The sequence below is a fragment of the Eleutherodactylus coqui genome, chromosome 3 (genome assembly GCF_035609145.1).
Source record: "Eleutherodactylus coqui strain aEleCoq1 chromosome 3, aEleCoq1.hap1, whole genome shotgun sequence".
Classification (NCBI taxonomy): domain Eukaryota; kingdom Metazoa; phylum Chordata; class Amphibia; order Anura; family Eleutherodactylidae; genus Eleutherodactylus; species Eleutherodactylus coqui.
The window spans coordinates 190,112,838-190,137,900 of NC_089839.1; the positions used below are offsets into that span (position 1 = coordinate 190,112,838).

A 25,063-nucleotide genomic window follows, 5' to 3' on the forward strand; every position below is an offset into this window, starting at 1 on the left:
CTAGAAAAAAAAAATATATATATATATATATATTTTAGTATTAGAGCCAGCATTTCTACAGTATGACGTGGCGGGTTTAGATACAGCAGTTCACCACTCAAGGATACGTCTAAACATTACAATCACCAATTAATAGTCAGGTACCAGTCTAGACAATGATAGAGATTACAGTGTAGTTATTGCAAGTGATAACAGGTCTTCTCTGATTAGTAAAGTTGGTTTTTCTAATTTATGGCCTATTTACACTTAAGGATATTGCTTAACCCTTTCCAATCCATTTATTTTTTCTCATCCATTCTCCCTAGCTCCAAATAAATTGGAGCTGGGGAGAATGGATAAGAAAAAATACATTTTCCCTGCACCCTCCTGAACTGACAGAGTTTAGGAGGGGGCAGGTGCTGACTGCACCGTGGGGGAACCTGTTCACCTGTCCAGCGTCTCCCGCATTCTCCCTTCTGCCTCCCGGCTCGGCGATCATGTGACCGCTATGGTCAGGTGGCACCCAGCGGTCACATAATCCCCAGGCCGGGAGGCAGAAGGGAGAATGCGAAAGTATTACTTCCGCATTCCCCCCACGGTGCAGGCTCCCGTCTCAGCGTTCATGTGACCGCTGGGGGTCAGGTAAAACCGGCGGTCACATGATCGCCGTCCAGAATCTTCATGCATTACATAGCACTAATTGAGCGCTATGTAATGTGTAAAGGAGAAGGCAGAAAGGGTTATAAAAACCCTTTCTGCCTTCTTCTCGGGGGTCCTTGATGAGGATCAGTGCAGGGATGCATCTGCACCCGATGTGTCTGATGATTGGGTGCAGATGCACTCCTGCACTGCAGTGTCGGACCTGTCCCGACATCGGAGCTGTTGAGGGAAATGATGATGTCGGGGCAGGCCCGACATTGGATTGGAAAGGGTTAAAATTCGTTCAAATGAACAAGTTTCAACGATAATTTTGCAGTGTAAATGCAAAAAAATAAATCGCTATTTGTTTGCAAGTTGATATCACTGACTTAAAAACTATCGCTGGATCGCATAGAATGTGAAACACTAAGCAAGAAGCCAGCAAAAACCCCACGGCGGAATCTGTCTGTCTAAAGGCTCAGCATGAGCACTAACGACCTTAGTGGTGATGTCAGGGCTCGTGCAGACGTTTAGCCGACTGTCGTCCTGTGTAAAAGGGGCATTATCTAGGCCATGAAGATCTCCTTCAGCCACTACTCATCTTTGCGCACTCTTGGGGTCCTTTTATATGGGACAACTGTAGTGGCCCAAAGTTGACTGGGCCCCTCCCTAATTTTAAATGTTTGTCTTGTACAATGGTATTGTCAGTGTCTTCTGTGTTTTATGCATTTGATGTGTATTGCACCTCTGCAGAACTGAATGGGTTAACGTCTGGGTTATGTCTGAGAAATGTATCATGTTGTATGTCATGTGACCTTGTGATATATATGTTAGTGAGGATGCTAGAAAGAAAACCTTCAAAGTCTGCAAGTTGGTTAGCAAGAGAAAGTCAGCGAGTGAGCTACACAGACACTGTTGGGTCTGTGTGGTCCAGAATGGAAGAAACTGAGAGGTACCCTCCAGCTTAGCCTGGGAGTGCTTCACCCACGATGTGCCATTACCGCCATCTGCGCTGAGAGTGAGAGAGAAGGAGAGGTACACCAGAGGAATGAGTGATGACCGGTAGAGAGTCGCCGGGAGCAGGATCGTACAGATAACTGGGACTGTCGATTGTCTGGCTTACCCCGAGAAACCTTCCTGTCCCACCACCCTCCAAATATTGTATTTGAGACAGTTTGCTGTCACAAGATGGATTGTACTAAAGTTGAAGTAAACAGACATTACAGACCATTCCTGGGTTGTCCAGAACGATTTCCCTGTGCATGGACTATTTTATTCAAGATGTTGGAGTTCACCACAGATGATGGAAGGTGGCGTCACGTGTGACCAGAAGACTACAGGTAACCTCTGGTTACATCCTCTGTGACCTCCCCCTGTCAGTAATGTGGTCGGGTCCCAGGTTACTCCCAGGGAAGGAGATGGTAGAGTACTGTGACAAGGTCGTATCTACCCTGCTATCTCCTTGGCTGTGGGCCCGCTCCTTGGACACTGCACAACCATCAGGCATTTTAGTGCCCAACAGTCCAATGGATGGAGGTAGGTGAGCTGGAGATGTCTTTCCGGCTGCCCTACTCTTTTCATAAGCCAGTAGTCTTTGATTTCTATGCCTGCAGAAACTAAACAATGAACAAATTATCATTTGTCGGCCAGTCACTGCCGGCCTTTACACTGAACAATTAGCGTACAGATTCTCACAATCCAGCCCCTCCCAAAACACTGATGTCCCCCTGTGCTCCCCCCTCAAAACACTGATGTCGCCTAATGTCCACTTGGGCAGCCGCAGATCAGTCAGACTGGCCATGCTGACCTCTGTCCATCAGTCAGACTGGCCATGCTGACCTCTGTCCACCGCCAAAAGTATCTATAATGGGCACATGAGGATCAGAAGTGGACTATAAGACAATAGAAAAAGATGGTCTGGTCTGATGATTCGCATTTTCTTTTACATTACATGTATGGCCAGATGTGTGTGCAGTGCTTACCTGGGGAAGAGATGGCACCAGGATGCCCTAAGCGAGGAAGACAAGCCAGCACTAGTAGTGTGATGCTTCCGGGAAATGTTTTGTTGGGTACCAGGGCCCTGGCATTTAAATGGATATGATACATACCACCTACTAAATATCGTACAGACAGCACCCACCTTTATGGCATCAGTTTTCACTAATGGTGGTGCCCTTTTTCCGCAGAACAATGTGCACTGCCACACTGCAAAAAATTGTTTAGGAATGGATGATGAACGTGACAGAGATCCAGGTGATGAGTTGGGTTCCAAATTCCCCAGATCTCAATTCAATTGAGTATCAATGGGATGTGCTTAGGGTTGCCACTTGGCTGATTTATGGGGGAAGGTTGTATTTAAGGGGAGACCACTGTGGGGGTCACTATTACTACTGGGGCCACTATTACTACTAGGGCCACTGTGGGAGTTACTATTACTACTGGAGCCACTGTAGGAGGTCACTATTACCATTTGGGCAACTGAGGGGCTCATTTTTACTACTGGTGCCACCATGGGGGTTACTATTACTATTGGGGACATTAAGGGGGCCACTTATTTTTGGGACCATTGAAGGCAGCACAATAACTAGTTGGGGCCACTAGAGTAATAGAGTTTAAAACATACGTCGTGATAAACTATACACCCAAACCGTGCCCTTTTCCCTTGACTGGTATTTTTTTATGACAAAGGTGGCAAACTTAGATGTACTGGAAAAACAAGTCCTATCAATGGAGACCACACCTCACAACTGACAGGACTTAAAAGAGTATTCCCATCTCGGGAACCCCCTTCCAATGTGCTGCAAATCTGAAAATAAAATACTCCCCATTTACATATACGTGACCCCTTATCTTTAAAAGCCTCATACTTAATTAACGTTGTTTACTGCTCATTGCTTGGGGAACCGACCACCTTAGCAGTGGGGTAGATGGCCAGCACTTGCGCACTTCTAACTCAGTGCACAATGATCTGCTGGGTGGACAGGATCTCTGGAGCGCATGTGCAATAGCTCCCAGACAGTGTAGAGTTGGGGTGTATTTAAAGAAGGTGTACATCTGTTTTGTGTAAATTGTCTTGTGTGTATTTGTGTGCTATTTAAGTGTTAACAAGCTTTGCTGTGGCAAGTTTGTCCTACCTAATTTGTTTGTTGTGTGTGGCAGTGTAGAAGTTGAGGAGAAGTTAGGGGGCGGAGCCTGGAAGTGAGTGAGTAGTGAGGAGTCTACAGATGTAGTCGGTGGAGAACATGTCAGCGGGAGGCTGAAGCTTGCATTAGCGTCTGCCTGCGCAGAGCTGTCTCATTTACCATGGGATGTTTCCCCTCACCGGGGACTGAAGCTTGGAGTAACATTTCCTGCTATGACAAGTTGGGTGAGTAACTAGCCAGCAAGAAAAGGCAATCATCTTACAGATAACTTGGACTGAGAACACCTAGATTATGGGAAGAAAAATAACTCCTAGAAGAACGTGTGTGTGAGTAACGGAGTGGAAGAAGGAGGAAGCCTGTCAAAAGTGTTGTGTCTGAGACAGTCGTCTTGTTGTATACTTGGAAAATCAAAGCTGGATTCTGCAAGTAAAGAAACCATGTACCTCCAGTTTGAAAATTATCACTTTGTTTGTGGACTCTTTGATTCAACATTGAGCAACCGTGCTGCTGGAAAAGAGGTACTGGCGTCACGTGACAACACCGTTAGGACTAAATACTATCATGTACATCTGCCTGTTCTTTTTGCATTGCGCGCAACCGAGCTGGGTCACAGAGCCACCCATGGCAACGATCTTTGAAAACCCAGTGGTCTCACCCACAACGGCAGTGAAGCAGTCATCGGCCCGGGCACTCAGCACCACGGCCTCCATCCCCACCTTCAACAAGAACCGGAATCACCCTGGATCTCGGCTTTTCCTCCTTCACTCTCCTGCCAACTGAGCACCTGAGCTGCGCCGGCTACTGGAGGCTGCAGGTCACCCTGGTGGATGTTCCGGCCATGTCTCCCTCATCAGGACCATTATAGGAGTCTGTATATCTTAACAAGCTGAACTGATATAGGGGTTTTGCCCGCATGCTAGCCACACACATTATCATTGTCGCACTGCATCATCTTTAATATTTCTTTCACATTTAGAGTGCTGCGCCATCTCCACAAGTTGTTTTAGTCCTATCCTCCTGTGAAATGAAATGTGGCATCCAAATAATATTCTCTTGTCTAAGTAGGTAGATTTGCCATTCGGGACTCTGGGAAGGCTGGGTGACAAGCCCTGTGGTTATCTCTGGAGACTATGTACAAGGTGACAGGAATCAGCAGCTACATCCGAGAACGTAATTCGTCAATTATTTAAAATACGGCTAAGCGAATGGAAACTGAGGGGAAGAGAGATATACTGCCTTGTTTTATAATGGAACAGATTGAAGAGCAACGGGAAACTTCATTAATACAAACATAACACGGAGAGCGATGAAGCGCGGTTACAAAATATTCATTTACTGTTGTAGATTGCGGTGCAGGACTTATGGTGGGGAATAATATGTAGGAGACAAAATAACTACACAATGATTTCTGTCACCACCTTCAGTTCTGCAGGAAACAGCGTATAACAGCGAGGCAACGAGCGCTCATAATATATATAGTCCAAGGGTTTATTTGGATGCAAAGCAAGCTCCCTCTGCTGGTCGCTACTGGGATTGCATGGTAACATTATTTGCAATGACTGACTGACTCATTGGATTCCTAAAGCTTTGTTATAAATGTATGCCACAACGCAGCGCCGGATCTGGTGCATGAGAGACACAACTGACTTAGAATTATGTGTGGTGTCAGAAGTGAGAATATTGTGGCATCGTAGCCATTTTAATCCAACTTGCTATTGTGTCTTTAATACAGTATTGGTTTAAGTTAAAGGGGTTTTCCAGGCAGCACCGGTTGTCAGTGCCGGCTGGGGTCCTATTGATTTCAATGAGAGCTGCTTCCAATTATGAGCGCTGGCCGCTAAACAGGGGTTGGAGCAGCAGCTTCCACCCAGACCCCAGTGACAGATGGCGCTGCCTGGAAAACCCCTTAATTGTTAAGCACTTGTCATACCATGTCTTTCAGGTTCACAGGAAAAATAGCGCTGTATGCATGCTGTTCTTTGCATCAAATGTGTCAGAGGCTCCTGGAGACACATTTGATGTCGAAACCTTTCATAGAATTAAGCTGCAGGGAACTGCCAAATCTGCACCTTTGGAATTCCACACCAAAATGCGCAGGTCTAACTGTGGCGTTCGATGTGGAATTGCAGGCAGATTTAGGCTATTTCCAATTCCACTCTAGTCCCTGTTGTACCGCCTCTAGCTTGGATACAAGATGTGATACGGGCGGGCATGGAGGCTCTAGTACCCTGTTGGCTGCCTCTAGCTTGGAAACAAGATGTGATACAGGTGGGCATGAAGGCTCTAGTACCCTGTTGTACCACCTCTAGGTTGGATACAAGATGTGATACAGCCAGGCTTGGAGGCTCTAGTACCCTGTTTAGCTGCCTCTAGCTTGGTTACAAGATGTGATACAGGTAAGCATGGAGGCTCTAGTACCCTGTTGTACTGCCTCTAGCTTGGAACCAAGATGTGATATGGGTGGGCATGGAGACTCTAGTACTTTGTTGTACCACCTCTAGGTTGGATATAAGATGTGATACGGGCGGGCATGGAGGCATACAGATTCTCTATGGTATCCTGTGGCATATCAGGACACATTTGCTGTAACTGAGCCTCTAGATCGAGCAAACTTGTAAGCTGTTAGAGTTGTCATCCCAGATGGTCCCATACATGTTCTATTGGTGATACATCTGGCGACTGGGCAGCGACGGAAGTGTGACAATGTTGTGGGGACATTCCTGTGACCCCCTTCTGTGTGCGGCTGAGCATTATCCTGCTGGAAAATGTCTCTTGGAAGCCACCATGGGAGGAACACATGTGGCTGCAGGATGTCCTGAACATATCACTGAGCTGTCATTGTCCCTCATACTGGGTGAGCAACTGTGGTATGCGATGCCCCCCAGACCATCACACCAGCAGTGGGGACAGTGTGGCACTCCACAGCAAAGGCAGGATTGAGGCGCTCACCCCGAGATCTCCAGACATGAACACAGCCATCATGAGTGCTCAAACTAAACCTGGATTTGTCGCTGAAGACCACCTGGTTCCACTCCATAGCAGTCCAATTAGTTCGTTCATGACATCACTGCAAGTGGAGACAACGGTGGGTGGGTGTCAAAGGCAGTACATGTAATGGGCGCCATGAGACTAAATGTCCTTCAGCCAAGCTCCTAGAAATGGTTCTGACAGACACAGGGGTCTGTAACGATGGTGCCACCTGTCTCTGGATGGGGGACAACGAAACAGTTGGAGATTCTTGTGCTTGTTGGACAATCAGACCATTCTCTCTACTGGTGGTCTGTCAAAGGTGTCTTGAGCCCGGTCACCTTGTGTGCCCTCACACATCCACTGATCCCAACACCTCCTAACAGTCTGGTCAATACGGCCCAAGTGGCAGCAATTTATTGATACAACCATCCGGCTTCTTACATCCCAATAATGCGCCCCTCTCAGACTCTGGTAACTGGTTAAAATCTCTTCTCTGCGTCGTAGAGGCGTCTAGTAGTCAACAAGCTCCACGCAAGCGGAAGAAGAGGTCACTACACACAAGGAGCCTCTGAGAGCCTTTTTATAGGCCAAACCACTTTTAGCACCGCAGGTGGCATCACACCACAACTCTAATCATTTACATATCTGTAACACCGAGTTTTGCAGCAAAACGACAACTTCTTCTAGGGGCCGGATTGTTTTTTACAATGAGTGTGTATAGTCTGGGTACTGAACTTTTTCTTTCTGGTCTGGGGTCTGACTATATTTAGGGGCCTGGTCTAGATCCTGATATGAATATAAGGGATCTGAGGATATTTAGGCTGCGTTCATACATGGTGTTTTTGTTGAGGTTTTTAATTGCAGTTCTTCCGCAATTAAAAACTGCATTTAAAAAAATGCATATGGTTTTTAACAATAAACGTCGGTAAAAAAAAAATGCATGCGGATTATAGTGCGATTCTTAATTATTAAAATGCAATCAAAACGCCGTGTGTGAATGCAGCCTTACAGGGTCTGTTCTTGGGTCTGATATTAATATAAAATGACTGAATACATTTAGGCAGTCTGGAATCTAAAAATGAATGTAGGGGTGTGATCTGGGGTTTGATATTAATATATAAAGTCTGATTATATATACATTCCCTTTTTTTATTTTTATTTTTAGAAGCCACACCCCTTTGAAATGCCATGTCCATTTTACCCCTGTCTGCTGTGAAGGCCTCTCCGAGGTTGATTACTCTGACTATTATGAAGATGGCACTATTGGAAATGGTCGGCTGAATTGGTACGGCTTTGAGGCAGAAACAATGGGGACTACTATGAAGATAGCACTATGAGGACTACTACTGGTGTAACTATAGGGGATGCGGTTGCACCCAGGCCCAGGAGCCTTAGGGGGCCCATAAGACCTCTCTTCTCAATATAGAGAGCCCAGTACTATGAATAAAGCATTATAGTTGGGGGCCCTGTTACAGGTTTTGCATTGGGGCCCAGGAGCTTCAGGTTACGCCTCTGAGGACTACTATAAGGCTAGGTGCCACTAACGTATTTTGGGGCCGTGTGCTGTCTGTGTAATTTCACAGACAGCACACGGCTCCATTAGGTTGTACCCTTGGCTCCGGCACAATCTTACAGTTATGATTGGTCTGTACCTAAACTTATGTTGACTAGCATGTGGCTGCACTATTATGTGGGTAGAACTTCAGGAACTGTTGTGAGGTGGGCACTGTGAGGACTACTTTGAAGCTGGCACTATGATGGACTGGCATGAGGTTGGCACTATGAGGGACTGGCATGAGGTTGGCTCTATGGAGACCACTATGAGGTAGAAAAATTGAATACTGCTATGAAACTACATTTATACACGGGCAAGTGCGATATAGAAAATCTGACCTATATCACACTTATTTTGTCTACTGTTTCCATGCATCTGCGATGCGTTTCAGCATTAAACACTCACGATTTGCATTGCTGTACATTCGTTTTTCATGCGTGTGAAAAGAATAGCGTGTGCTTCCAACAGCTGAAATGGTAAAAAATGCATTGAACAAGCATGCAAATATATAGCAAGTGAGTGCACAGCAAATGTTTTCACTCTCCCATAGGAAACAATGGACGACTCTGACAGTGGAATTCCCCAAAAATAGGAAATGCTGCGATTTTTCGATTTGCGCTATCGGTACAAATGAAAAATTACTCATGTAATTTAACCCAATAAAAATAATAGGATGTTTTCATATTCAGGTTCTTTTCTTCTTGCAATTCGACAGAGCTAGCGTGTGAAAATCGGGTGTGTAAATACAGCTTGAGGCTGGCACCATAAGTACTACTATAAGCCTGGCACTATAGGGACTGCTGTAATGTTAGCACTATGATGCAGCAGTTACAGGAATATTATCAAGCTTGCACTATGAGAACCACTGCAAGCCTGGCTATAGGGGTCTACTATATGGGTAGAACCACAGGGACTATTTTGAGGCTGGCACTATGAATACTGCTGCCATGAATTGCGTCCTGGGGGTATGACGGGCATTGGTTTAAAAGCCATGTAAAGAGTATAGCTAACCTCTGAAAGCACCGGAATGACTACGCATTCTTTTCCGTCTCTAAATTGGCAAGTGAATCCCCATTTTCAGGGCAGAATGTAAGATAGAGTGGACTTCTTATAAAACTAGAGTGAAGAATGGAGACATCACCCACAGGAATCAATCAGATTTCAGCCTCCCCTTTTTTTCTGCACAGGTTAATGCTAAAGTCATCATGATGGAAATACACTACATTAACAAAATCAATACGCAATACAGAAAATATGCTCTGAAAAGTGGCAGATCAATGCTGACACATTAATGTATGCGCTTTATACTAGTTGTTCGTAATAATACCTGCAAAATGGCCTGAATGTGTTCACAGCCCTGTATGTGATCTATCTCCTCCTCTATTAGTACACTAGTTCAGCCTCGATTTTAGGGGAAAAAACACAGGAACTTTCTTTATATATCTGCAATATATATAAACTGAATGGCCACTTTATAGGAGACACCTATCTAGTAGCGCGTTAGACCTTCATTGGCCTTCAGAACCGCAGTCATTCAATCATTTGTCAGTAGTATCAGAAGACCCAGCATAAGCAATGGAAACTTTCCCGCACCATTACTCCACCTCCAGCAGCCTGATAGGAAAGGGTCATCAATTCATGCTGCTTGTGCCAACTTCTGATCTCCCATCAGCACGGTGCAACAGAAATCTGGATACATCTGACCAGGAGATGTTTTTCCATTGCTCAGTGATACACGTTTCACGCTCTTTTTGCCCACTGGAGTCTCACCTTTCTGTTTCTCTTAGACACAATGATGCTGGTGCAGGGTGACCCCGGACACATGGCATACGCTGAGGATCTGGGAGAGCAAGATGCTGGCTTGTCATGGCGGCACTTAAAGGGGTTGTCCCGCGCCGAAACGGGGTTTTTTTTTTTTTAAACCCCCCCCCCCCCGTTCGGCGCGAGACAACCCCGATGCAGGGGTCAAAAAAACAACCCCCACAGCGCTTACCTGAATCCCGGCGGTCCGGCGTCTTCATACTCACCTGCTGAAGATGGCCGCCGGGATCCTCTGTCTCCATGGACCGCAGGGCTTCTGTGCGGTCCATTGCCGATTCCAGCCTCCTGATTGGCTGGAATCGGCACGTGACGGGGCGGAGCTACACGGAGCTACACGGAGCCCCATAGAGAAGAGGAGAAGACCCGGACTGCGCAAGCGCGGCTAATTTGGCCATCGGAGGGCGAAAATTAGTCGGCACCATGGAGACGAGGACGCCAGCAACGGAGCAGGTAAGTATAAAACTTTTTATAACTTCTGTATGGCTCATAATTAATGCACAATGTATATTACAAAGTGCATTATTATGGCCATACAGAAGTGTATAGACCCACTTGCTGCCTCGGGACAACCCCTTTAACACGCTCCCTCCCGGAGGGATGCACGCAGCCAAGGCCAGGGAAGTGCTGGGCCTCTTCTGGACATCCCCGGCATGGGGTTACCCAATAAGCATTTGAACAGGCGATGAGGTTGTCACTGGTGACGCCATGGTTTCAGTATCCCCCGGCATGAACATCGGCAGGGAAATAATTGACCACAGACAGTAGTGTAGTACCTCAGGTCGCCAGGAATAACTTTACTGGATAACCACTCCAATGATACAAGGCACAAATAGACAGTATTCCAAGTGCAGGTAGAATCATGAATATATACTGACAGACTTGAAGATGAGTACCTCCACACAGCAATCCCAGATTTCAGGACACCTGTGTGTGTGTGACAATTGTAGACGCATACCTCCACCCAGCAGTCCCAGACTTCAAGACGCTTGGGTGTGAACAACTGAAGACAGAAAGAGTACCTCTGCACTGGGCCTTGAGTAAGAAGACTTATGACTGGTTCACGCTCTCTCTCTCTCTCTGTGGCTCACTCACTGCTCATGCTGATCCTTGCGCTAGGGAAATCTCTCCTCCTCCATTCTTCACTACATGAGGACAGAAGGTGCCCCCATGTAGCTGGCACTCTTTAACAGGAAACCAGAAGACATGGAACTCCTTTCCAGCTTTCAAGCACTCACATTTATACCTTCACTCATACCACATAACAGGATAGAAATGGCTACATTTACAGACAGTCAGCTCACACTTTGCAGACATTAACCTCTCATTTGCTGCAACTGTGCAATACATATACTAGAATGACAAGACAGTTTTGCACAGAGCATCTACACAAGACATTACATGTATGACTTTATGGAGGGGGCCATGAAAGCATGTACTGGGCCACTACACTGGGACTGGTCATCTGTGCTAAGGAACACTGAATTGTGTAATCAGACATGTTAGTTGGAGCACCAACATTGTACTGGGCTGCAATTTGCTTGACTGTGCAGCGCCTGTTCATCAGAACGGTTCTTGACATCCTCCGCTGACCCTTTTCAATGACGAGTTGTTTCTATCCATGGGATCCTCTTTTGCTGGAAGTTTTTCCTCGATCGCACTATTTTTGGTATACTCTCCCCACACCGCTGGCAATGAAAGTCTGTCCCTGGCTGGTCTAACACCAATGATCAAACTTGTCACTTGATTTTACGCTGCACTGTGGGGTCACTGGTCTAATTTCCATACAGGGAAGCCTCAATTGCGTCTGCTACTTCTGCACCCCTGCTACCCTAATAGATACAGAGCTGATGATCAGTACATACAGAGAACATACAGAACCTTTATTGCTTCATTTCTTACCTTCCACACAAGATGGTTGTGCCCTGGTTGTGCCAGCTACCTGCCCTGGGAAACAAGAGCACTTCACCGTCTGTGATCTCTCCTCAATGCGGTTTTTATTGCAGCATCGATGAACTGCGACAACCTCACATGTCCCTTGCTTGACTTGATGATGACCTGCACGAGAGGGACAACCAACAATAAGTGAGAAATGTATGGTTTTGCAATGTGTTAACTTATATGGTCTCTGAGCATGGCTGCTATCTTCCAGAAATAGTGCCTATCATGTCTAGAGGCTGCGTGAGGTATTGCAGCTCAAGTCTATTTACTTACATTCTGCAATGCACAAGATTGGCACTGTTTCTGGAAGAAAGCTGCCATGTTTTGTAATCTCATATAACCCCTGACTCAAAATTTATAAATACATGATGGCAGTTAGCAGCCCTGGAGTCCTGTGCAAGGTGAGACTGAAAGGAAGCAAGATGGTCATTAGTTCCCAGTGCTGGACATTACGGTTTTACTTGCACTTATAGTGCAATCATAAAATCATCAAGCAATGAGGCTTCCAAGTCAATGTCACCTCTCTAATCATAGTTCTCAATTACTGATGCACACTATTAGTGCACATGGTGCCTAGATGTCCATTTTGCATTCTGCTTTCACTATGGCCTGACAGTAATTGCATAGTACAATGATATCAGGTCATCATCCATCTGCATCTTGCATGACACCTGAGTGAGTGATGCCGTCATACTCAGAAGTTGCTTTGTGTCCATTGCTGCAGTGATGTGGCGCTAATTTACTGAAAAGCATCTAAAACACCGATGATACATAAGGGGGATGATGCCGACAACACCTGTAGAAGCTCCCCAGAGCCATCTGCTGGTCTGAGTTGGTATTTCAGTAATCTATTCACTGCAAGGAAATTTCTAAAGGCAGAACATGTTGTGTATACAGATAATGCACCCAATGATGTCACAGTACATGGATTATTCACAGAGTGATGTCATAGTAGATGGTTATTGCACAGTGTGACATTACAGCACAGGGAGAATGTAGTTAATGATGTCACTGCACATGGATAATGCATAAAGGGTTAATGCAAACAGTGATGTCACAATTGTGGGATATTGCAGAAAATTAAGTTACAGCACAGGGTTAATATGCACAGTGATGTCACAGTACATAGATAATACAGTGATGTCACAGTACATGGATAATGGACATAGTGATATCACAGTACAGGGATAATGCACACAGTGATGTCACAGTACAGGGATAATCAACACAGTGATATCACAGTACATGGATAATGTACACAATGATGTCACGGTACAGGGATAAAGCACACAGTCATGACACAGTACACGGATAATACAGTGAGGTCACAGTACAGGGATAAAGCACACAGTGATGTCACAGTACTGGGATAATGCACACAGTGATGTCACAATACATGGATAATGCACATAGTGATGTCACAGTACATGGATAATGTACACAGTGATGTCACAGTACAGGTATAAAGCACACCGTGATGTCACAGTACAGGTATAAAGCACACAGTGATGTCACAGTACACAGATAATGCACACAGTGATGTCACAGTACACAGGTAATGCACACAGTGATGTCACAGTACAGAGATAATCCATACAGTGATGGCACAGTACAGGGATAATAAACACAGTGATGACCGGGTTAATGCACATCATGACCCCTTGACCATATCATAGCACAGGCATAACATGTGCAAATAAAGGTCACCATGTACACTGAAATAGCACAAGAAAAAATACATAATGATGTCACCATAATGACACAGTACAGGGATAAGGCAGTGACTAGTATCGAGTAAACCAGTGGAGCCCTGTTTGGGTCACACGTTGCTAAAAGTTTGGTTGGAGATGAACCCAAACCGAGCTTTTGGCAAAGTTCTACCCGCAACAGGGCTCTACTGGTTTAGTTCTTCAACACTAGTCCTGAAAACTGGTGCATAATATTATCTAAGAGCCATAACAGCCCTGTGTAATACCCTAAGGGCGAGCACCCACTGGCGTTTTTTTACCTGCGTTTTGCGTTTTGCGTTTTGCGTTTTTCCTGCACAGGCATAGAGATAACATGTGTTCCTGTCCACTGGCGTTTTTTTTGCGTTGCGTTTGCGTTTTTAACATAGGAACTGTCAGTTGCATATGTGTCCCTATTTTTCTCCTAATGCACCCATGAATGTCAATGGAAATTAACGGAAAACGCCGCGAAAACGCCGCGAAAAACGCCGCGAAAAACGCGCGGAAAAAACGCGAGAAACGCGGCGAAAACGCTGCGTTTTTTTCCCGCGGAGAACGCAAACGCCAGTGGGTGCTCGCCCTAAGACTGTTATACATGGTCTTTTACAGCTCTTATACAGTATTATACACCAATTTTAGGGGTTCCAATGAACTTCTGGTTTGGTTCGAACTAATTTTGACCGAATTCGCCAAAGTTTCCTGATAACTAGTAGTAATGTCACAGCATAGAAACAATGCAAACAGTAATGCCCCCTTCCATCATATATAGATATCACTATCTACACCTTATGTCTTGTTGGACCTGGTAGCAGTTGGTATGCCAGCTACCCTGGTAATTGCGCCTATGACCATAGCAGAGGGTAGAGTTCCACTTGGGCTCTGGTGCATTAGACTTTTCCACACGAGAAGACAACTGTACTGTATTATAAAAGCATATGGAAGTTGAGGGATCCTGTTATAGAAATCGAATGACATTTCTTATATAATGCTAATTCCCAATATAAAAGCATTATGATAATAATAAACTTTATTTGTATAGCACTAACTTATTCCGCAGCGCTTTCAAAACACAGGGGGACGTAGACGATACAACAAATACAGACAGTAATCAGTTATTAGGAATAAAAAGGGGGTGGCAGGGGGGCTGCTCCAACGAGCTTACTTACAATATGGAGAAGGTGATACAGGAGGAACAAGGGTGAGAGATGTACACAGTGGGCAAAGTGGAGAAGTGTGGATACTGTAGATAGATCAAGTTACATACGCGGGTGGGATGAAGAGGGGCTTGTCGTAGGAGGTGATGGGGATTTGGTATGCTTCTTTGAAGAGGAACGTTTTCAGGGCACGCCTAAAAGTCTGTGCTTCGGGGATTGTTCGGATGTTTTGGGTTAGAACGTTCCAGAGAACCGATGCTGCTCTAGAGAAGTCCTGGAGGCAAGAATGTGAGGTTCATATTAGGGGGGCGTTTAGTCTGAGTGTGTTAGTGGAACGGAGTGTGCAGGTGGGTGATGTATGGACAGGAGGGAGGCAATATATGGTGGCGTGGAGCTTTGTGTGTGAGGGTAAGGAGTTTGAATTGAGTTCTATAGTGGATGGGCAGCCAGTGCAGTCACTGGTACAGGGCAGAGGCGTCTAAGAAGCTGGATAGAAAGATGAGTCTAGCTGCCACATTTAATATGGATTACAGAGGGTAGAGGCTGGTGCGCAGAAGGCCGATTAGCAGTGAGTTGCAATAGTTAAGCCAGGAATGGATAATGACGACTAAGAGTGTGGTGAGAAATGTACAGATTTTTGCAATGTTCCTGAGGTGCAGGTGTCATGTTCGGGCCAATGATTGGATGTGGGGGGTAGAGAAGAGCTCAGAATCCAGTGAGACCCCAAGACAGCGGGCATGCTGTGTGGGGGGGTATGATGGTACCGGATACTGAGATGGAGATATAGTGGCCCAGAGATATTGGGATCCCCTCCAGGATGTTCTATGTTTGTCTCGCGTCACTGTCTTGTCAGTGTCTTGTTTGTGGAGTGCATTTGATTCATGGGTATTGGATGGCTGCAGGACTGAAAGGGTTAATGTCTGGTATGTTCTGTCTAGTCTGAAAAATGTATCGTTTTGTATGTGTAATGTGATGTTGTTTGATATATTTGTTTAGAGAATGCAATGCAAGTCGGTCAGCGAGAGTCTGGATAGTCTGCCGACACAGTGCAGTTGGTTAGTCGGTCAGTCAGAGAGTAGAGGAGGAGAATGTAAGAGACCTGGAAGAGTCAGAGAGGTGGTCTGCTATTCCTGCCAGGGCCTAGCGCTGCAAAGAGAATACCTATGAACTCCAGTTGTAGAGAGAGTGAAAGCCCGGACATGATGGAAACATGTGAGTGTATAGTACCTCATGCATCTGGAGGAATGGAAAGCTGCTACTAAGCGAGAGAAACATGAGTGTATGACAGGAGAGAGAGTTTGCCGGGAGAGAAATCTTACAGATAACTTAGACTGTGGATTATACAAATGCCCAGAGAATTCTCCATGCTTTACCACTACAAGTTGCTTCTGTACAAAGACTGTTTTATTTGGATATAATTTCAAGAGTTTGAATATACGAACAGAATTGACCATTCCCTGTTCTCGTTCAGAAAATATCCTGTGTGCAGACTACTTTATTACATGGGAGAGATCTGCTGCAGAAGACGGAATGGTGTCGTCACAAGTGAAAATTGGACTACAGGAAACCTCCAGTTACTATCCCTGTGATCTCCCCCAGCAGTACCGTGGTTGGGTCCCAAGCTACCCCTAGGTGAGGAGATGATAGAGCCCCGTGACAAGGTCTTTCTCTACCCCGGTGTCTCCTCAGCTGTGGGCCTGCTCCTCAGACACTGCAGAGATGTTGGGGGAGGGCGGCTGGCAGAGGGCAGAAAGATAAGGAGGCCAGTTTTTGAGAGGTTAAATCTGAGAAAGTGGACAGGCAGTCAGTCGGTGATGTTTTGGAGGAAAGGTGCTGAGATGTCGCGGGAGGAGGTTTAAAACTGGGTGTCGTCAGCGTAGAGGTGGTATTGGAAGCCAAATCTGTGGATAGTTCGATCAGTTAGGGCTGTGTAGACAGAGAAGAGAAGATGGCTGAGGATCGAACCCTGGGGGACCCTGAAAGCGAGAGGAAGTGGAGAGAAGGTAGAGCCGGTGAAAGAAATGCTGAAAAGCAGTCAGAGAGGTTGGAGGAGAACCAGGAGAGAGCAGTGTCCTTTAGGCTGATGGAGCGAAGCATAGCGAGCAGGAGATCATGGTCAACAGTGTCAAAAGCTGCAGAAAGGTCAAGAAGGATTAGTAGGAAGTAGTCGCCCTTCGATGTGGCCATTATGAGGTCATTTAAGACTTTTGTGAGGGCAGTTTTGGTCTAGTTTAGAGGGCAGAAGCCAGACTGTAGAGGGTCGAGGAGAGAGTTTTCAGAGAAAAAAGCATGTAAGGTGGAACTAGACCAGGCATTCTAAAAGTTTAGAGATGAAGGAGAGATTTGAGATGGGTCAGTAGCTGGCAGCGTTAGTCGGGTCAAGGGTCAGTTTATTTAGCATAGGGGATATGATGGAGTGTTTGAATGAGGAGGGGAATATGCCTGAGGTTAGGGAGAGGTTGAAGATTGTGGTGAGGTAGATAATGACACCGGGGGAGAGGGACCGGAGGAGGTGTGAGGTGAGAGGGTTGCTGGCGCAGGTGGTGGGGCTAGCAGAGGAGAGCAATCTGGAGACTTCTTCCTCTGTCATTGGTTCGAGTGCAGATAGAGATTGAGTAATGGATGCAGTGCTGAAGAGACCGAGATCAGCGCTAGCCGTAAAATGTGTGGTGATTTCTATGTATATTTAAGGTGAAAATGGTCATTCAGAGTACTGAAGAACCCTCTGCTGGGCCCAGGCTAATGATGTGTTACAAAGGTCCAACCGAAGACCACTTTCATTTAGAGATGACTTTGGAGACATTCACTTACCACTAGGGTCTATTTATTGAAGGATGCTTCACAAATTACATACAAGAACCTATTAATGATGTGTAGAGATGAGCGAACCTACTCGTTTCGAGTAATTACTCGATTGAGCACCGCGATTTTCGAGTACTTCAGTACTCGGGTGAAAAGATTTGGGGGGCGCCGGGGAGCGGGGGGAGGCGTGGCGGCGTGGGGGGTAGCAGCGGGGAACAGGGGGGAGCCCTCTCTCTCTCCCTCTCCCCCCCCACTCCCCGCTGCAACCCCCCACTCACCCACGGCGCCCCCCGAATCTTTTCGCCCGAGTATGGAAGTATTCGAAAATCGCGGTACTCGGGCGAAAAAGGGGCATGGCCGAGTACGCTCGCTCATCTCTAATGATGTGTCCTATATGTACAATGATAAGTCCTCATAGTTAAATCCTCTGATGGGTTCGAGTAACCATAGAACAACATTGTATATTGTGGATGGTGAAAAAGGCTTCAGAATGGAGTGTAAGCTTAGTCTAATGACACATGAACCTTGTGGTTCCATATGGCGTCCTGCACTTCAACATGATGCATTTACCATAGATGGCGTTAGTCGCCTTATTGTTGGGTCTTTGCAACAACTCATTTATCTTTGCTAATGTCTTCCTTTTGCCAAATAATCATCCGCTAGTTGAGAGACTGCTAGCTTCCTGCTGTTCTCACAGTTTATCAATGACACTGGCAAGGCCTCCTTTATGCTGTTTACTCTTTATAATAGCTCAATACGAGAAAAAAGGGTCGAAAAGCTCAGATGTCTGGAATCGGCGGATGAAAGGGATGAGACGTGGTAACGCTCTCCATTCACGTGCTTACTCCACGGAACACTTTAAAGAGTTTTGTTCCTTTGTAGGCTAAGAAAAAAAAGAATCACTAGGTCTAAACGTTATAAGGCAGCGTGTCATTCTCAAGCTGTGATGGAACTACAATTACCAACAAGGTGATTGCAGAGTCCAATGCAAGTGCTCTGAAAAAAGCATCTGCCCCCTTCTAGGTGTTCTTGTTATTTCTTGGTGCAATCAATGGCTTCTATTCTTTAAAGGGGTCTTCCCATCATAAGTGTTCATGGTATTTCCACAAGATGTGCTATAAATAGATGGAGGTCACACCTTTGCAGACTGTGGGTTTGTTCGCAGAGTATTTCATTGAAGTCTAAGAGGTTTACGGAAAAAGCCAACTAAATTGCACTGATAGGCAGTCCGTCTGTATTCTGCTTGAGTATAAACCAACAAGATTAGTATACCCACTCTAGAACAGCTCTATGAATAAATGCTGTACCAGAACCAAACTCATAACATAAATGCCGCCCCCAAACCAAGCTTATAAGATCAATACAGCCCCAGAACCAAGCTGATAACATAAATAGAGCCCCAGACCAAGCTTTGTATATAAATTCAGCTCCAGAACCAAGATCAGAACATAAATATAGCACCAGAACCATGCACATAACAAATACAGCCCCAGAACCAAGCCCAGTACATAAATACACTAGCAGAACTAAGCAATTGTTTTAGAGGGGTTCCATGGGTTGGAATATCAGATGAAGGGAGACAGAGCCAGGAAGAGAATGGTTCATGTAGCTCCATAAGATGCTGCTACATGTTTAAAAAGGAGATCATCTGGTCAGCTAACCAAGGTGATTATCCCTAGCCTACATTGGCCTGGTACCCCCTACAGGTTGGTGGCTGGCGCTATGTGCGACCACACGGGTTGCACTTAGATAAGGCCAACTATGGAACTCATTAATTATTTTTGTAAATTTATCAAACACTAACACAATTCAGCTCTCAAAGTGCCATGCCACTTTATCTGCTGATGGCCCCATGGTGGGTCAATGACTATAATAGGCCAAACATGTGGCTTGTGGATAGAACTGACTAGAGTCAGGAGACAATGTAATGAACAAGGACAAGGTACAAAGTTATTCAACACCAACATTACCCAGGTAAAAGGGGTAATTACCCACTTAAAGGGGTTGTCTCGTGAAATCAAGTGGGGTTCAGCACTTCTGTATGGCCATATTAATGCACTTTGTAATATACATCGTGCATTAATTATGAGCCATACAGAAGTTATTCACTTACCTGCTCCGTTGCTAGCGTCCCCGTCGCCATGGATCCGTCTAAATTCGCTGTCTTCTGGCGTTTTTAGACGCGCTTGCGCAGTCCGGTCTTCTCCCTGGTGAATGGGGCCGCTCGTGACGGAGAGCTGGTCCTCGTAGCTCCGCCCCGTCACGTGTGCCGATTCCAGCCAATCAGGAGGCTGGAATCGGCAATGGACCGCACAGAGCCCACGGTGCACCATGGGAGAAGACCCGCGGTGCATCGTGGGTGAAGATCCCGGCGGCCATCTTGGTAAAGGAAGAAAGAAGTCGCCGCAGCGCGGGGATTCGGGTAAGTAATAAACTTTTTTTTTTTTTTTTAACCCATCCCTTGGGTTTGTCTCGCGCCGAACGGGGGGCCTATTGAATAAAAAAAAAACCCGTTTCAGCGTGAGACAACCCCTTTAAACGACAGACCTTGGAGGCACATGCACTGTCCAATTGGTGTGATACCTAGTGTGATACCTGTGGTAGGAGACTTACTGCTAAGGCGCTTTTTTGATTATGCTATGAAACTTTGTTCTAGCATTCGGACCAAAGCCAATTAGATATTGGTGATGACATGTCAATGTTTGTAATACGTAGTGGATGTGGACCAACTGTGTTGCTGACTGATTTGGCTTTGGGTTACTCCTGAGGGCTATTCTAAGAGGTCCTCTGGTTTTTACCTTTTAACCCCTTTTTGAGGAATCTGATATTCGCTGTAGGAAGCCACCAGGTCTTTCCCTAGGAGTAGTCTTAGTGCAGCGACAGTTAACCTAGATGGGTCAAAGGTACTGAAGCATAGTACCAAAAGCAGGCAATGACATCATCAATAAAACAGGCCAAGGTCAGGACAGGCAGAGTTTAGGAAAGCTGTGTACACAGGTAAGAGTCAAAACTGAGAATTAAACAGGATATGGGTGCAGATTCACAGAACCACTAGGCACCTATTGCTCAGGCTCCTTTTAGTAGGTGAAGGGGCATTAAGCAACCCAGGAAGTACCCTGATTGGCGGGGGACCAAAAAGGTGTATGTGTTTAATGACCATTTAAGAGGCAGGCCGAGCATGTGCAGAAGACCTATTTGCAGAGGAGATACAGTAGGAAAATAGAGCATTCTCTGCTGCACAGAAGATGCCAAAGGTGCTGATGAGGCAGCAGGGGGAGGAAAGAAACACTGTCGGCTGCGGCTGTTGGCCATAACGGTCTGTCATGAAAAAAGACCATTTTTCAGCATTATTACTGCTACAAAAATAAATCTGGAATCCGATCATTAAAATCAATGGGTTGTGTCAATACCAGTATAGATCTGTTGTAAAATGGATTTGTAGAGATCCAGAATGGTCACTACAAAGTGTTAATCCAGTTCACGCATGTGAAAATATACATGACATGCTCTATTTTTGTGTGCTGTTTCCGCGGTGCTAGCCAAGGCACCATAGGATTCAATGGGGGTAAGCAAATGTGCACCCTGTCCACACGAACGTGAATCATGAAACTGTTTTATACTGTAATGATTCTGTTCTGTTTTTTCTAATATAAGGTGACCAGATTTTCCCAGGGTCAAAGCGGGACATAGGGGTGTGTGCAGGGGGGGGGCTTATCACAGGGTATGATTTTACCTCTATCATTATAAAAAGTACAGGGCCGTTTAAAAAAAAAGGCAGGGAGCAAATTCCGCAGCATTTCTGCATCCAACAAATAGTCAAAATCTGTACCATTGGTGTGGATTTTGACTGGAAATCAGCTGCGTAACGACTGGTGATTTCATGCTGTGCGGCGCTCCTCCTCACCTACTCCGCAGGCTTCCTGCTGTCAGCGGTCCCCAGCTTCCGGTTCCCAGTGGCCTGTAGTGGCATCACCTGACCAGCGGCCTCACACCTGACCAGGCCTCTGGTAACCTGAAGCTGAGGTGCGCTGACAGTTGGAAGCCCTCAGAGGAGGTGAGGGGGAGCACCGCTACGTATCTGTAGCTGATTTTTAGTCAAAATCTGCACCAATGGTACAGATTTTAACTGTTTTTTTAGCTGTGGAAATTTATACTGCGGATATTCTGCAGCATTTCCGACATGTGTAAGCACACCCTAAGTCAGATTGAGGTACACTGCCACATGCGGAGCGGCCTCAGTAGTAATTGTGTCCCCTATACCAGCCGCAGCAATAATGGTGACCCCCACAGTGGCTCCAGTACTATTAGCACTCCCGTATACCAGCCCCATCAATAATAGTGACCATCCCACAGTATCCCCAACAATAACAGTGACCCCCCACAGTAGCCCCAGCAATACAAGTGGCACCCCAGCAGTAATAGTGACACCCCACAATATTCCCAGCAATAATACTGACCCCCCACAGTATCCCCAGCAATAATAGTGACCCCCACAGTATCCCCAGTAATAGTAGTGATGCCCCACAGTATCTCCAGCAATAGTAGTGACGCCCCACAGTATCTCCAGCAATAGTAGTGACCCACAATAGTATCCCCAGCAGTAAAAGTGATACCCCACAGTAGCCGCAGCAATAATAGTAATACCCCACAGTAACCCCAGCAATAGTAGTTTCCCCCACAGTATCCAGCAGCCATTATAGTGACACAACACAGTAGCCCCAGTAATGGTAGTTTCCCCCATAGAAGCTCCACCAATAGTAGTGACCCCCACATTATCCCCAGCAATAGTAGTAACACCCCACAGTAGCCCCAGCAATAGTAGTGACCCCCACAGTGTCCCCAGCAACAGTAGTGACCCCAACACTATTCCCAGCAATAATAGTGACTCCACACAGTATTGACAGCAATAATAGTGACCTCTCACAGTATCAGCAGCAATAATAGTGACCAACCCCTATAGTATCCCCAGCAATAATAGTGACATCCCACAGTAGCCCCAGCAATAATAGTGACACCCCACAGTATCCCCAGCAATAATAGTGACTCCCCACAGTATCCCCAGCGATAATAGTGACAGCCCACAGTAGCCCCATCAACAGTAGTGATGCCCCATAGTATTAGCGCTCCCCCTAAGAGCCATATACTTAACTCTTCTTAGTCTTTACAGCACCAACTCTTTTCTCAGTGCTGCTGCCGGTGGGCGGAGGTGTGTGCGCCCGCAGCAGCGCCTCCTCCCTCCCTTCTCCTCTCCTACCGTGGAATCAAATAGAAGAGGTCAGGGGAGGAGGGGACAAAGATCCCGGATGCACACACTGCCAGCAGTGTGTGTATCTGGCCCGCGGCGCTGCAGAATGATTACCAGCCGAGGAGCTGCGGCATCCGGGCTGGTAACCATTAGAATGGTGACCTGATGTGACAAAAGTGGGACAAATGGCTGTCCCACTGTGGTCTTGGCGGAAAGCAGGACTGCCCCCCCCCCCCCCCTAAATCGGAACGTCTGGTCACCTTACCTATTATATAGGCAGAATTAATGAATGTGCTGGAGTTGGTGGCTGGAGGAATCAGAGAACTCCATTCAGATGGATTGAGTAGCCCCTGTAAGTCAGCATTACTTTCAGTATTTGTCCAGCCCTTAGCCAATCAGCTCTATGTTGCTGGGAGGACCCAAAAGTTCATAAAAGTTACTGTTCAGTTCTAGAGGCTTTAGAAGAGAGCACACTAGGTGAAGTAACAAGTGCAGACAGCTGGTTAGGGAAATCCACCTCACTCATCTACAGCCTCAGAGCTTCTCCACATGGGTGACTTTGTAAGCGTTTTTGCGCACGCAAAATTGCTTGCCCAAACCGCAGCGAGTTTTGATTTCAATGGGTTCCCTCACATTCTATGTTTTTGCGCTCAATTTTCACGCATGTGAAAATATACGTGACATGCTCTATTTTTGTGAGCTGCTTCTGCACCCAAGGCACCATAGGAGTCTATGGGGGTGAGCAAATGTCCACACGAAATTGAGCACATGATTTTGCAGTGTTAATCGATAACACCAAGGACTAATAAAGCTGCCCAGCCGGTTCAATCACAGGTCTGGCAACATAAAAAAATACAGCAGAATGCACAGATTCACGCGCAATAGCATGCGATAGCACTCCCTTTACAGCGCTATTACGTCACGCTATCACGAGTGTGTATCTATGTATATGCGCATTTGCTGGAGTTCTTATTCTTGCATCTGAAGAAGTGTGATGCTGCAGGATATGTCCCAGGGCTCTGCTGAAAAATCTGGATAAGCAGTAGAGGATTTGTCGGCAGCAGTACTTCCAGCCACCACCTCTGGATCTGGATAGCGGTAAGTGGACTGTATTGGACATCACCCTATATTCAACTGGATGTGCAATAAAAGGGACTGTTGTTTTTTGTTAACCACTTCCTGACTGCTGGAGCTCTTTTGCACTCACGAACCCTCACCACACTACATTGCTATACTATCCCCAGGAGCAGAGATATAAGGATATTTGCCACCGTGACATCATACCCTCCTGCCCTGGCTCATCGCTTGACGTCATGGCTTTTACTCTAAATGAAAGCCATGACACTCTCATGACCAGATGAGAGTGATGAAAAGTATGCATGCAGCTGCCATAGAGTAGGGATCACATAATAACGCTTCCACAGTCCAGGATATTTGTGTGCTCATCCTTCTGCTTCCTTATAATTGTGCTTCAATGTATGCAAATCTAGTTTTATTTTTGCACGTCTATTTGTGGTGGGTTCCATCTTTCGTCATGGCATATGGTTCCCACTGTAGAGTGGGCAGATGTGAAGAGACTTAACACTTAGACGACGTTGTTTTAGACTGTCATTTCACCTGCCCACGCTTCTATTCTTTTCCATTCAGATTATTTCTGAAATCAGATAACTCTGCAGGTACAGAGAAGTCTACGGCTGTCGCTGATCTCTGTTAAAATTCGGTTCGAGCCACGGTGACATTCTGGTAGTATAAATGGCTGTATAGGTTCATCTAGGTCTGAGTCTAGTATCATCTGTTTGTCTTGTCAGTGTGATTTACCTCTTGCCGTACATTTCAGGCCTAGACTGTGTTCCTGATTTGTATTATATACCTGTTTTTTTTACATTATCTGCGAGCCCTAGATTAGATGGCACCTGTTGCACTTTTTTTTAGGGGGGGGGGGTAACTATGTATATTGCATTGATAGTCACTAAAAAAGCAGCGAGATACCCGCATACCCACATCAGGCCTACATCCGCCTGGTGCCCCCCACTACAAGCTGGTGTCATGTGCGACCGCATGGTCACGCGTACTTAAAGGGGTTGTCTCGA

At 46.0% G+C, this 25,063-nt stretch overlaps 1 protein-coding gene across 1 annotated transcript in view; it reads right to left on the reverse strand.

Annotated features, from left to right (window-relative positions):
- Positions 1–25,063, reverse strand: part of TAFA4 (TAFA chemokine like family member 4) — a 128,297-nt gene that overhangs the window by 16,779 nt on the left and 86,455 nt on the right. Inside the window, exon 4 of the mRNA XM_066594924.1 lies at positions 12,007–12,162. Within this exon, the coding sequence (XP_066451021.1) occupies positions 12,007–12,162 (156 nt within the window). The remainder of the gene's footprint in view (positions 1–12,006; positions 12,163–25,063) is intronic.